Below are 15,732 nucleotides of genomic sequence, written 5' to 3'. Positions count from 1 at the left end.
GCTGTTGGTTTGGTGTATATAGCTTTTATCATGTTTAGATATGTTCCTGTTATTCCTGTTCTCTCCAAGATCATTATCATGAAGGGATGTTGGATTTTGTCAAAGGCTTTTTCAGCAACTAGTGAGATGATCATGTGATTTTTCTTTTTCAGTTTGTTTATATGGTGGATTACATTGATGGATTTTTTTTTTACTTGATAAAGGAAGTTTCTTTTGCTTTATTTAATTTGACCTGTTCATTGGTTCAACTTCTATCATTGTATATTTTGTCCCCCAAACCTTTATTTTTTTCAACTTTTTAAAATTTGAATGAGAAACAGGAAGTCTTTAATTTCTTTCTTTCTTTCTTCCTTGACCCAGGAATGGTGCAATTGCATGTTGTTCAATTTCCATGAGTTGGTAGGTTTTCTGCACTTTTTTTGATTTCTAACTTTAAATCATGGTGGTCTGATAAGACACAGGGGATTATGCCATTTTTTTTGTACCTGTTGAGGTTTGCTATGTTGTCAAGAATGTGGTCGATTTTTGAGAAGGTTCCATGTGATGCTGAAAAGAATGTATATTCTTTTGTGTTTGGATAGAAAGTTCTATAGATGTCTGTTAATCCCAATTGGGTCATAACTTCTGTTAGTTTCTTTGTCCCTTTCTGAAGTTTCTGTTTGGTGGTCCTGTCCAGTGGTGAGAGTGGGGTGTTGAAATCTCCCACTATAACTGTCTGAGGTCTTATTTGTGATTTGAATTTTAATAATGTTTCTTTTACGAATGTTGGTGCCTTTGTATTTGGGGCATAGATGTTTACAATTGAGACTTCTTCCTGATGCATTTTTCCTGTGATGAATATGAAATGGCCTTCTTCATCTCTTTGATTTTTAGTTTGAAGTCTAAGTTATTAGATACTAGGATAGCTACCCCAGCTCGTTTCTTGGGTCCATTTGATTGGAATATCTTATCCCAACCTTTCACTCTGAGGTAATGTCTGTCTTTGAATTCGAGGTGTGTTTTTGTATGCAGTAGAAGGATGGATTCTGTCCTCATATCCAATCTGTTACCCTGTGTCTTTTTATAGGTGAGTTAAGACCATTAATATTGAGGGAAATTAAATTCCATTCAGTGTTTATTCTTGTTTGTTTTTGATTTGTTGTTGCTACTGGTATTGTATGTGGATTTACCCTGCCTTTTATTTTGTGTTTTTGTAGATTGGGATTGTCTATTGCCTAGGTTTATGTGAGTGTAGTTAATTTCCTTAGGTGGGAGTATGACAGGCATCCCTGGTAGGTTGACATTGATGGATTTTTGTATGTTGAACCATCCTTGCATCCCTGGGATGAAGCCTACTTGATCATGGTGGATGATTTTTCTGATGTGTTCTTGGATTCAATGTGCCAATATTTTGTTGAGTATTTTTCATAGATGTTCATGAGGGATATTGGTCTGTAGTTCTCTTTTTTAGTTGTATCTATGTGTGGCTTGGGTATCAAAGTGATTGTAGCCTCGTAAAAAGAGTTTGGCAATGTCCCTTTTGCTTCTATTGTGTGGAACAATTTGAGGAGTACTGGTATTAGCTCTTCTTTGAATTTCTGGAAGAATTCTGCAGTGAAGCCATCTGGCCCTGGGCTTTTTTTGGTTGGAAGGCTTTTGGTGACTGCTTCTATTTCATTAGGTGTTATGGGTCGATTTAAACTGCTTATCTGTTCTTGGTTTAATTTTGGTAAGTGATATCTATCCAGAAAACTGTCCATTTCCTTTAGATTGTCGAATTTTGTGAAGTACAGGTTTTCAAAGTATGATCTGATGATTCTCTGGATTTCCTCAGTGTCCTTTGTTATACCCCCCTTTTTGTTTCTGATTTTGTTAATTAGCAAGCTCTCTGCCTTTTGGCTAGTTTGGATAGAGGTTTGTCTATCTTGTTGATCTTCTCAAAGAACCAACTCTTTGTTTCATTGATTCTTTGTAAAGTTTTCCTAGTTTCTACTCTATTGATTTCAGCCCTCAGTTTGATTCTTTCCTGGTGTCTACTCCTCCTTTGTGAGTTTGCTTCTGTTTGCTCTAAAGCTTTTAGTTGTTCTGTCAATTCTCTGGTGTGACTATTCTCCAGTTTCTTCATGTGGGCACTTAGTGCTATGAACTTTCCTCTTAGCACTGCCTTCAAAGTGTCCCATAAGTTTGGGTATGTTGTGTCTACATTCTCATTAAATTCTGGTAAGTCTTTAATTTCTTTTTTTATTTCTTCCTCAACTCAGGAATGGTGCAATTGGGTGTTATTCAATTTCCACGAGTTTGTAGGATTTCTGCAATTTGTATTTCTCTTAAATTCTAGCTTTATAGCATGGTGATCTGATAAGATACAGGGGCTTATTTCAATTCTTTTGTATCTGTGGAAATTTGCTTTGCTGCCAACTATGTGGTCAATTTTAGAGAAGGTGCCATGTGGTATATTGGGAAATTATCAATACGGAGCCAAGTAGAAATATAAGGGTAGTTAATAGGGAAAAGCCTTACTTACAGAGCAACCTAGCTAGCCCGAGTGGCAGCAGTTTGTCCAGCAAGTACAAAAGTGAAACTGAAAGAGAAAACACAGTCCCCATGTGTGGTCAGGCACACCTGTAGCCAGCCCCTAAGTAGGCGTGGCTACAGCTTCCCCTACAATGTGGTGCTGAGAAGAAAGTATATTCTTTTGTGTTCAGGTGGAATGGTTTATAGATATGTGTTAAATCCAATTGGGTCATAACTTCTGTTAGATCCTTTGTTTCTTTGTTAAGTTTCTGTCTGTTGGTCCTGTCTAGTGGTGAAAGCGGAGTGTTGAAGTCTCCTACTACAAGTGTGTGTGGTTTTGTGTGTGGTTTGAGCTTTAGTAATGTTTCTTTTATGAATGTGAATGCCTTTGTATTTGGGGTATACATGTTTAGGATTAAGACTTCAACTTGATGGACATTCCCTGTGATGAGTATGAAATGCCCTTCTCCATCTCTTTTGGTTGATTTTAGTTTGAAGTCTAGTTTGTTACATATTAGGATTGCTACACCAACTTGTTTCTTGGGCCCATTTGATTGGAAAATCTTTTCCCAACCCTTTACTCTGAGGTAACATCTGTCTTTGAAGTTGAGGTGTGTTTCCTGTATACAGCAGAAGGATGCATTCTTTGTATCCATTCTGCTAGTCTGTATCTTTTTATAGGCAGGTTAAGACCACTGACATTGAGGGATATTAATGTCCATTGATTGTTGTTTCTTTTTTGTTTTGGATTTATTGTTGGTGGTGTCATTGTGTGTGTATTTCGCCCTCCTGTTTCTTTTCATGTTTGGTAAAATTGGATTATGTATTGCCTATGTTTTTGTGAGTTTAGTTATCTTTGTTGGGCTGGAGTTTTCCTTCTAGAACCTCCTGTAGTGCTGGATTTGTGGATATGTATTTTTTAAGTCTGGTTTTGTCATTGAATATCTTGTTTTCTCTATCTATAGTGATTGAAAGTTTTGCTGGGTACAGTAGTCTGTGTTGACATCCATGCTCCCTTAGTGTTTGTAGGATATCTCTCCAGGACCTTCTGGCTTTCAGAGTTTCCATTGAGCAGTCAGGTGTGATTCTGATATGTTACTTGGCCCTTTTCCTTTGCTGCTCTTAATATTTTCTCTTTATTCTGTAAGTTTAGTGTCTTGATTACTATGTGGTGAGGGGAGTTCTTTTTGTGGTCCAGTCTGTTTGTTGTTCTGTAAGCTTCTTGTACTTTCATAGGCATATCCTTCTGTAGGTTGGGGAAGTTTTCTTCTCTGATTTTGTTGAATATGTTTTCTATACCTTGCAAGTCTTCCTTATATTTTAAAAGCATTTAGCTTTTCTCTTAACACGTTTTATTTCTTTTTAGCTACCGTATACCTGTATAAAACAGTGGGTCTTCACTATCACATTTTATACATGTATATAATATACTTTGATCATATTTACTCCTACCACTACTGTCTGTTGTTTCCCCCACCTGATGGTAACTTTCCTCTTTCCAAATGGTCCTACCTCTACTTCAATGTCTTACGTCTAAAGCGCATATATTCTGTATGTGAGAGAAAGTGTATTTTTATTTGAATTTTGCTTATCTTCCTTAACATGATGATCCCCAGTAATATCCATGTTCCTGCAAATAGCTTAATTTTATTCTTTATGTCTGAGTAAAACTTGATTGTGTATATACACCACGTTTTCTTTATCTATTCATCTGTTGATGGATACCTCATTTGATTCTTATCTATTGTGAGTAGTGTCACAATAAACACATGTGCAGGTATCCCTTTGCTGGCCTAATCCTTTAGAAAGATATATACCAAAGAAGTGGTGTTTTAAAAATTTCAACTACAAAATTTGTGTTCACAGAAACAAGTTTTTTGGGGAAGTTTTATATACAATCAACATTAAAAGACTTCTCTATTGTTGTGTATTTTATTTTCCTTGTAACTATAAAATAAAAGGATGTACTGGGTTTTAAAAGTCATTTCAGTTTTCCCTTAAGTGCTAATATATTGCTAATATTTGAATATATATAGTAAATTAAGAAATATAAAAATAATTACAGTTTTTAGGTTTAAATGGTTGTGGCATAATGTAATAGTGAGATGTGTTTAGGCAAAAAATTTCAAGGAGGAATAATTGAGTTGAGCATTATAGGATGAATGGGAACTTGCTAGGTGGACATGATGGGTAAGATGTATATGAAGAATTTCTGAAATAATTGCTTTTGAAAGACACAGTTATAAGAAGACTTCATGAGAACAGGAGGCTCTGTGGGAATGAACTTAAATGAGGAGACAGGAGGGAATACAGAGGATTCCTACAGTTAAGTTATTCCTCCAGAGGAGGAATGCCTGTGAAGGGGACCCCAAAGCAAATGTATCAGTAAGCGGACAGAAGCTCACACAAGTAGAAGAAAATGTAACCAAAAGCTAGTTAATTCCTCTAAGTTATAGGGGCCTATTGGAGGTCAAGTTCATGGACATCTGCCATGACTTACACTATTCTCTGGCTACTGATGTGGACATGGCAGATTGCCCAGGGTCTAGGACAATCTAGAGAATTTTCTTTTCCCAAGTCAAGGATATCTTCCATTCTGCTGTTTCCTGGTAACTTATGCTCTGAGAGAGTATCTGGGGTATGGAATAAGATAAATATCTGTGTTTCTTTCAGGAGGACTTTCTATCAGGAGGACTTATTTATTTGAGGTTCCTTTAAGAATTCTGTTAGGCTGAAGTTTAAGTTGAACACCTGAATTCTGGGAGGAAGAATAGTGAAGGAACAGAACACCTTAGTTCCTCTCAGGGTTAGGGAACTCACCTCCTCATCATGTGTTTTAGGGCCCCTGTCACCTCCTTGTTACGGAGAGTATAGATGATGGGGTTGAGCATGGGTGTGACAACTGTGTAGAAGAGACTAAGGATGCGGTCTGTGGTGACAGAAGAGCCTGCTCGAGGTCGGATGTATGTGATACTGGCCGTTCCAAAGAAGAGGGAGACCACAAGCAAGTGGGAGGAGCAGGTAGAGAAGACCTTGCGGCGGCTCTGGGTGGAAGCCATTGCCAGGATGGCTCCCAGGATTCGGGCATAAGAAGTGACTATCAGAGAGAAGGGGATCATGATGAAGACCACGGTGGCTGTCATCACAGAGATTTCGCTCCTGCGCTTCCCAGAACTTGCCAGCCTCAGTACTGGGAGGATGTCACAGAGGAAGTGTGGGATAATGGGGCGTCTGGGGAAAGGCAGAGTGAAGATGAGGGAGGAATGAGTAGTGGCTGTGATGATGCCCATGAACCACGAGGTTCCCACCATGGCTGCACAGGCCTGCTGGTTCATTAGGGTGGATGGAGTAGTGCAGGGGCTGACAGATGGCTGCATAACGGTCATAGGCCATGGCTGTGAGCAGGCAGCACTCTGAGATGCCCAGGACAATAAAGAAATACATCTGGGCTGCACAGCTCCAGAAGGAAATGGTCTGGGGGTGAGAGGAGGTCAGATCAGCCAGGGTTCTGGGCACAATGTCGGTGGTGTAGAGAAGCTCTACTAAGGAGAGATGGCGTAGGAAGAAGTACATGGGGGAGTGTAGCGCAGGGCTGGCTTGTGTAAGAAAGATGATCAATGAGTTGCCCAGCAAAGTTATCAGGTAGACCAGAAGCACCAACCAGAACAGTGGCCCTTGAAGGGTTCTGAGGTCAGAGAACCCCAGTAGGAGGAACTCAGCTGTTGCAGTTTGGTTTTCTTCAGCCATCACTCCAGGGTACAAGCTTTGCACAGCTGAGAAAGAGAAATATTTTTGAAATAACTAACATTTCTGTAATGCAGTAAAGCACTTTCTACACAGGTCCTTCTCAAATTAAGACAGCGAGTGTCCTCCATTTTCAGATAGACTATAATCTCAGAGATTAAATTCATCTGAACTGATAATGAGGAAATAGCATGCCTGTGATTTGATCTAGGCCTTTTGACTCCAAAGCCTGTGTGTGTATCTTCCATGTTCACTTTCTCTGTCTCACCTTCCACATGGAGAGACCCAACTTTTTGCTTTAAGAGAAGCAGTCCGTTGTTGTGCCCTTTGTACTCAACACACTGAAACTGAAACTCAAATGGCCACAATTGGAACTGTCCCAAGGTAGTGTCTAGTGATCATCACATTGTGCCTGGATTTAGGATGCCCCATAGCAATGTGAATATTTGTTACATCACAATATAGACACATCATAATTAGGGATTCTGGCACCTTCTCTGGTTCCTTTCTTTTTGTCTGCATCCTTGGGACCTTCTATACACATTGACTGCCTAACACACTGTATGGGTTAAAAATCCCACTTATCCTTCAAGCTTCAGTTTAATCCCCATGATAGTATGTGTATTTCTTGTTATTAGAAATATTTATCCATGGTATTTCAGGATTAAAAAGGACATTTAGGGTTAAATATTTCTATGACCAACATTATCATTTTATGTAAAACATTTTAGAAAGGTGTTGTTTGGTGTGTTTGAACAGTAGTAGGGACAGGGGACTCACTTATGGACTGAGGCAGTTCCTTCCAGCATTGGCCCCTTCTGGCTATAGGAAAGTCTTAATTACAGTGTTTTTGGACACATCTGTAGTGGATAATTGACATTCTAAACACTCTTTTACCATGCAGTCCTCAACTAGTTGAAGACAATAATTTCTGAAGGGAACATTTTTTATTCATACGTTCATGAGATACATGTCACAGACCCAGGACTTCATAGTGTTACTTCTAGTGTGATATTCTGCAGGATATCGTGGTGAGAAGTTGCTAACCTTTCCCAGGTGCCTCATTGTTACAGTGTGCTCTGCCTAAGGCTTACTATTCATCAAATCACTGATGGAGCACAGTATATAACCTTCCTTTCCTCTGTTTAGAAGATGAGGGAATGGATTTTTACAGATATCCTTTATAACTTTATCTTCCCCCAAGCCATTTACCTCATAAGGTTGGCCTCAAGTCCAAATCTTTCTAACTCTAGAATATGTGTTTGTAGCCACTAAGTTATGAAGTAACACAGAGGTTAATTTAACTATCACTGTACTTGAAACATGTGAAGTCTTTCTCAGACATATACAAGATGGCTTAATAAACACAAATTATATTGATGGAAACACATGAACAGAAAGATTAAATGACTAATTTAAAGGTAGGTAACTAGTTAAGAAAAGACAAAATATCATGTCTTCAGTTTCCAGAAGCCACAGGTCCTAAGATTTACAATGATTTATTCTCTATTGACTAAATTCCTATATGAGTTTAGTCCAACCATCTGCTTACTTGCTTTCTCATAGACCTAACTTTCACTGCCCTTTGTTCTTTCACCACATAGTTTGTCTAAGCTTACATGTGGATGTTACTACATGCTGGGAATTCTGTGGTTTCTCAATTGTCTGTATATAAACACGAGTACTCATCTAATTGTCATTGTAGAAAAAGAAATAGAGCTCTAAGAATTAAACTACCCACCTAAGATCAGATAGTGGGTAGCAGAACTAGAATTGTATATTTAAGCCATGTACTTTGGAAAAATGAACTTGAACTGAGTAAGTTTGAACAGAAGCATCTAACCTCAGTGGTCACGGATCCTTCCAGTACCTACATCCACTTAGATAACACGTAGTATATATCCTCTGATTAAAAAACAACAACAACAACAAAACAAACTTCTAGCATGAAACCATCCTGAGTGAGGTAACCCAGTCACAAAAAGACAAACATAGTATGTACTCACTCATATATGGATTTTAGACATAGAGCCAAGGATTACTAGCCTACAATCCACACGGCCAGAGAAGCTAGGAAACAAGGAGGACCCTAAGAGAGACATATATAGTTCCCCAGAGAAGGCAAAAGGGACAAGATCTCCTTAGCTAATTGGGAGCATGGGGAAAGGGGAGAGGAAACTAGGAGAATGAGAAAGGGAGAAGAGGAGGGGTGAGGAGGACATGAGGGAGCAGGAAGGTTGAGTCAGGGGAAGAATAGAGGAGAACAAGAAAAGAGATACCATCATAGAGGGAGCCATTACAGGTTTAAAGAGAAATCTGGCACTAGGGAAATGTCCAGAGATCTACAAGAATGACCCAACTAACAATCTAAGCAATAGAGGAGAAACTACTATAAATGCCCTTCCCAGATAGTGAAATTGGTGACTACCTTATATGCCATCCTAAAGCCTTCATCCAGTAGCTGATGGAAGCAGAAGCAGACACCCACAGCTAAATACTGAGCTGAACTCCTGGAATCCAGTTGTAGAGAGGGAGGAGTGATGAACAAAGGGGTCAAGACCTGGCTGGAGAAACCCACAGAAACAGATGGCCTGAACAAGGGGTAGCTCATGGATCCCAGACTAATAGCTGGGAAACCAGCATAGGACTGTTCCAGACACCCTGAATGTGGATGTCAGTTTGGAGGTCTGAGCAATCTATGGGGCCTCTGATAGTGGATCAGTATTTATCCGTAATATATGAATGGACTTTGGGAGCCCACCCCACACAGAGGGATTCTCTCTCAGCCTAGATGCACAAGGTAGGTTCTAGGCCCTGCTCCCAATAATATGACAGACTTTGAAGGTCCTCCATGGAAGGCCTCATCCTCCTTGGGGAGCAGAAAGGGGAGTGGTGGGATGGGGGCTAGGGGAGGAGGGGAGTGAGATGGAACTGGGATTGACATGTAAAACAAGCTTGTTTCTAATTTAAATAAAAAACCTTCTAGTGTATTTTTTCCAATTAAAATATTTAAGAAATATTGGAATAAAGTTGTGATTTTGATCACCTTTGCTGGATTCATTTCCTGTAAATTGCTCTTAAGCCTGTGTTCCACAGAACACCTATGGTGTATGTTTATAACTAATGTGTGTACACTGTTTTGCCTTTTTCCAATCATCTCAATATTTTCTGTAGGCATTTTACCACAAAATCACACAGTGATCCAAATGGTCCTTGAAAACTAAACAACAAAACACAAACCCAAACAATAACAATAAAAACACCAGTTCTTTTAGTAATCTATTGATTTTCTCCAATAACATTTAATAACCTCAATGCATACTTTTACATGTCATAAACCGATCCATTTTGTAAATATATGTGATGAGAACAATATCTTTGTAGGTATCTCCATTTACTTTTGCTAGCATATTTTTCTAGGCTAAATTTCCAGAAATGGAAGTATTCTCCCCTCCATTTCCATGTCACACTTACCACACTGTGTTCATCTCTTCACTCGATTTTTTTGACTAAATTTTGCTTCAATGCGTTATCTAAGAGGTAGATACCAGGTCCTCAGTGCCTCTTTCCCTACATGGCAGTCTCCCCTTACTGTTTCTGCTCTCACTGTTTACTTCTTCCTTTAGCTTGTTTTATCAGCTATTTGTCTGCCATAGTTGGGACTGTCTTCACAGAGACACTGGCATCGAAACCACTTTTCAAAATTTCCCACAGAAGACCAGATATAAAGAAGAATTATTACACTGTGGGCCACAGGCAGAGGTGAGGATTTAAAAACATGTATTTGCTTATTTTGGCTTTGAAGAGAAGGTCTCATGATTGTGAGAGTCCATGAACTCACAAGGCTCTTGTCTGTGGTTTAAATTTTTATTTTTAATTTTGGTAAACATATAGAGCTTACCATTTTAATGTTCATATTTCAGGACTGTTAAGCACACTTGTATCTCCCAATTTTTTCATCTTTCAAAACTAACGCATTGAATGTACCCATTCAACAACTCTCTACTTTAAATTTCCCACATCTGGGTCCCCCGCACCTCCAAAAAAAAAAAAAAAAAAAGATCTCACTGACACAACCAGCCAGATAAGTTGATTGGTTAGGAAAAAATTCAGGTGGTGCCACCAAGTGACAGTGATATGTCTGGCTATCTGGGTACCTGGTAGACCTGCTATCTCTGAATGTAGAGGCTGAGCATCTTAGAGGGTGACTATAGTAAAGATAGAATAGTAAAAAACAAAATACAACTCTTGAGGGATAGACTGGGTGTCTTGTGTACAAAGAAATCGGGGATTCTGGAGAATAGTTGGGAATGTGGGAAATAGGAGGGTGATAGTCTTGATGGATCAGTGAGGGCAGGGGGCACTGCAAGACATTTCTTCCTTGGTCTGTCAGGTTTTGATTTCATTTTTTTGCCTAAAATAGCAATAAAGAGCTAAAAGCTATACCTGAAAAGTGAGCTTGTGTGTATGCATGTGTATGCAGACATTTTGTGTGTATGTGTGTGTGTGTGTGTGTATGTGTGTGTGTGTGTGTGAGAGAGAGAGAGAGAGAGAGAGAGAGAGAGAGAAGAGAGAAAGAGAGAGAGAGAGAGAGAGAGCACGTTCATCATCAGGGAGGGTGTAGGACAGGGAAGTAGAATGCAGGCAGCTCTGTCTGTAAAACCTGAGATTGAGACCATTAAGAGGACTCTAAAAGATGTTGGTCATAGAAATATAGAAGCTATGATTACCACCTGACAGGCCAAAGACACGGAAATTGTCAGACCCACATACAACCCATTGTTTCACCCTACACAGCTCGAATAAAATCACAGCGTATAATCACATCACATTACATGGCGTGTCTTCCAAACAACAGTGCATTTGCTTACCTTACACATCAAAGGTTTGCATTGTCTATGTATACATGAGCTTTCCCCTGTTCTGTGCAATTTTATATCACTATATATCTTGTTCCCTATATACTTTCAAGATTTTCTCCCCACCAAGGTGTGATGTCTGGATCACACATCTGTAAAGAAAATAGTCAAGACTCAGAAACCTTCTCCAGGATTTTCTCCTGTCCCAGGAACAAGTATTGGTCCTCCAAACACAGGGCTCTATGACTCAAGTGAGTCCTCCTCTGCCCTTTGCCTTCTCTTTCTGTTTCTGGCCGAGTCCAGCTTTATCAGACAAAAGCCCGAGTGTGTACCCAAGATATGTGAAAGTGGTCACCCAGCCAGGGCAAGAGATGCTGGGCACAGGAGAGGCTACATTCTCTTTCTTCCTCCTTGAAAGTCAGCCTCTTTGGTGCCCACAACTATTTTGAGGTTAGTACAGTGACTTCAACCCCAGGGGACTTTGAAGGCTCTGAGCTGTGTTAGCGTTATTGGTTGAGATAAATGTGTCTATGTCTCCAATGTTGGCCATATCCATCCTTTCTCTTAAAATAAAAACTAATGACTGCCCCTGTTTTCATCTCTCCTATTCCCACTCCTGGGTGTTACAGCCTTCTCTTTGTTTTTCCTTGGTCACAGATGACATGAGGCTTGAGGGCCTCCCTGCCTCATATGTGGACTCTCCCCAGGGACATTTATTCCTGGGTATGAAATCTCACATCCCTGTTAAAGAAAGACACTCCTAGCAGATACTTTTAGTTAATAACTGAATCTTGACTTAGTCTGATTGCTCTTCCTGCTTGGTTTGCTTTGCAAATGGAAGTGTTGAGGTCATTGCCTGTGTAGTTACTTTAGGGGTTTATATAAGAAGGACTGGGATTCTGCCCACCTGTTTCCCTCATGGCACTGCAATTGTACTGAGTAGGACCTCAAACAGAGTTCAGTATTTTTAATATTATTAGTCTGGGGAAGGAGGAGTAGATGATGGAAGCCAGCAAAATCTGGGCTAGAATAAACACTTCTGTGTTGTCTGAAACTCCCTGGACGTTCTCCTCGGTCCCTGATGCCCTCCAGTTGACACTTGTCTTCTTCACTCTCCTCTCACTTTCTCTGTTTGTCCTTGCCACTACATTCTTATTGAAGCCACCAACCAGCCCCTCATTGCTTAATCCAGCTGTGAATCTTCTCTTTATTTAAAAAAATATTCTTCTCTCATACAATACACAGCTCTATCCATGCATGACTTTCAAAATTTTTATTTTTTCATTTTTGAAATTATAATTTAGTTACATTTATCCATTACTTTTCCCTCACTAAAACTCTCCTAAATACTCCTTTCCAATCTCCTTCATATTGATGTCCTCTTTTTTTTGGTAATTGTTATTACATGCATATATAAATTTCACTACTGGAGTCTCAACTGAAATTGAAACTTACTTATTTTACTTATTTAGAAAGACCTTGGACACACGATGGCTACCTTAAATCTCATAATGTTACTTTCACATATCTCCAAGATAATGGTCATATTTGCTTTTTATTTGGGTGCTTAGTGCAGCTCTTTTCTGCTACAAGAAATAGAGAAGTTTTTGCTTTGTTTATAGTGATTGTTTTAGGGTTGGAAGAGACTGACACAGAGAGGGAGTGTTTTTGGCACAAATTTCAGATCCCTCATTTGCTTCTATTCCAACACATACTGGATGCCTACCCTTATATCTTCTGACATTTAGAAAACTGAACAGTGTATCTTCCAAGCTCTCCCTTAGCTCAGCTTCTGCATATCACATAACTGCTGCCAAGCTGAAGCTCCTACAGGAGGAATGGAAAGCAGAGGTGAGACAGAAGCTTACCTTGTTTATGCTTGTTCCATCCGTAAGTCAAGCTCTGATTTTTATGGCGACAGAGCTGCTCAGCACAGGAGATGAAAACAAAAGATGCACTACATACATTTTTCCAGGCATGTGTAAAGATGGCAGTAACATGGTTTTAGAGATGGTAATAGGTACAGTGTTTCCCACTCTTTTTTAAAAAAATATTTTTTCTTTTATATTTTGAGATTATAGTAGAATCATTTTCCCTTTCTCTTGGCTCCATTAAAAAACTTCTCAGACATCCCTCCTTGCTCTCTTTTAAATTCATGGCCTCTTTTTATTATAAACAAATATATCCCTAAATATAACCTGCTCAGTTTGTATAATATTACTTGTAAGGATGTTTTCAGGGCTGACCATTGGATAATAAATTGATGTGCTCTTCCCTGGGGAAAACTATTTCTTTCCTTCTCAGCATTCCTTAGTTGCCTGCATTCTTTGTGTAGGGTTGAGACCTCATTATCTTTCCCCTATCTACTTTGACATGTCTATTGTCCTTGTCCAGCTTGTGTTTCGGCAGTCATTTGGCGAGTCTCTATGGGTGTAGATTCTGACGTTACTAGGACTCACAGTTTTGCATCAAACTCCCTGATCCTCAGGCTATTACAATCTCTCTACTCCCTCTTTTTGTGTTCCCTGAGCCTTAATATAGGAGTGTTTTACAGTATCCATTGGGACTGGGATCCACAACTATGCACTTGGATTATTTGTGGTTTTCTTTAATGATCTCCATCTGTTGCAAAGAGAAGTTTTCTTGATGAGGTTTAAGGGCTACTCTTATCTGTGGGTTTAAGGACAAATGTTTAGATTGTTGTAGGGGTTATACTGGTTTAGTAAGTCAAGGTTGTAGGTTCTCCCCCAAGATCCATGGTTGTACTATCTCTGAGTAGTTGGTTAGGTTTCTAGAACTGGGAATAGTTTCCTCTTTTTGAGCAACCTTAAGTCCAAAGAGAGAGCTGTTGGCTACTATCAAGACTTGTGTGCCACTACTGCACCCTTAGGCTTATGATGCCAGGATTGGAGTTATTGTAGTTCATAGGCATCATAGCTGGGCAGGACTGTTGGTTGTCTCTCTCCTCTGGAATCTTACATGGTGCTTCTGGTCCCCTGAAAGCTAGTCCACAGGAAGGAGGCATTCCAGCCAATTTTAGCTCAGGGATCCCTGGGGCATGGGGTCTTCATAGGGGCTTCCCTTCCACCTCTGGGGTGGCAACCTAGGGCAACAGCGAGAGCTTGTAATTTTTTTGGCAGGGATTGGGGGGGAGAGAGTCTTTTGGACAACCTTGACTAGCAACTCAAAAGACAGTTTCTCATATCTGGTGTTGTGGTTTTCCTTAGGTGGTCTTTATCTCTTAAGGAAGTATGATCAGTCCATATGAGAAAGGTTCATTAAATTATACAAGTATATTTATACACTGAATTATGGATCTATTTCTTCAATAGATAATGATAAAATGATTTCATATTACCTTTCATGATATCCTTACTAATTTTTTACCCTCTTCCCTCATTCTTCTGTATTTATTTTCCTCCTGCCTCCTTAATAAGAAGAGCCCCATTTTCCCATTTCCCTGATCAGACCATTTTTATCTTGCTACTCCCTTCTCTTTTGCTTCCCAACACCCACTACACTGTCAATGGTCCCATTCTTAGTTAGGGTTTCTATTGCTGTGAAGAGACACCATGACCATGGCAACTCTTACAAAGAAAACATTTAATTGTGGTGGCTCACTTATAGTTCAGAGGTTTAGTACATTATCATCATGGTGGGGAACATGGCAGCCTACAGGCAGATATAGTGCTGGCTACATCCTCATCATGTTGAAGGAAAGAAATCTGAGGGAGAATTATGTGATTATACTATAATTTCAAAAATAGAATAATATAATTTAAAAAATTGTTTTATTAGAAAGAAAATTATTTTACATGTCAATCCCAGGTCCCTCTCCCTACCCTCTTCCCCTGCCCCCCCCCCACTAACATCCTACCTATTCCATACCCTTTCTGCTCCCCAGGGAAGGTGAGGCCTTCCATAGGGAGTCTTCAAAAAGTCTTTCATATTCTTTGGGATAGGGCCTAGGCCAACCCCCTTGTGTCTATTCTCAGGGAGTATCCCTCCATGTGAAATGGTATCCCAAAGTCCATTCCTATGCTAGGGATAAGTACTGATCCACTACAAGAGGCCCCGAAGATTTCTAAGGTCTCCTCACTGACACCCACATTCAGGGGATCTGGATCAGTTCCATGCTGGTTTCCCAGCTATCAGTCTGGGGACCAAGAGTTCTCCCTTGTTCAGGTCAGCTGTTTCTGTGGGTTTCACCAGCCTGGTCTGGACCCCTTTGCTCATCAGTCCTCCTTCTCTGCATCTGTATTTCAGTTCAGTTCTAGGTTTAGCTGTGGGTGTCTGCTTCTACTTCCACCAGATGCTGGATGAAGGATATACGATGGCATATGAATTAAACATCAATCTCATTATCAGGAGAGGGCATTTAAGGTAGCCTCTTCTCTATTGCTTAGATTGTTAGTTGGTGTCATCTTTGTAGCTCTCCAGACATTTCCCTAGTGCCTGATTTATCTTTAAACCTATAATGTCTCCCTCTGTTATATTATCTCTTATCTTGCTCTCTTCTGTACTTCCCCCAACTCAACCTCCCTGTCCCATCATGTCTTCCTCACCTCTACACTTCTCCCCTTCTCATTCTCCTAGTTCTCTCTCCCCTCCCCCCAGGATTTTTAAAAATAGAAGT

At 39.8% G+C, this 15,732-nt stretch overlaps 1 protein-coding gene across 1 annotated transcript; it reads right to left on the bottom strand.

Annotated features, from left to right (window-relative positions):
- Positions 1–5,309: 5,309 nt before the first annotated feature.
- LOC100770297 (olfactory receptor 10P1) lies at positions 5,310–6,240 on the bottom strand. The gene is given in 2 exon segments (XM_027391853.1): positions 5,310–5,840; positions 5,842–6,240. Coding segments are annotated over 2 exon segments (930 nt in total).
- Between the last annotated feature and the right edge of the window lie 9,492 nt (positions 6,241–15,732).

This window comes from Cricetulus griseus (genome assembly GCF_003668045.3).
Source record: "Cricetulus griseus strain 17A/GY chromosome 1 unlocalized genomic scaffold, alternate assembly CriGri-PICRH-1.0 chr1_0, whole genome shotgun sequence".
Lineage (NCBI taxonomy): Eukaryota > Metazoa > Chordata > Mammalia > Rodentia > Cricetidae > Cricetulus > Cricetulus griseus.
The sequence above is the reverse complement of the archived record's forward strand: the minus strand, read 5'-3'. Positions and strand labels throughout refer to the sequence as shown.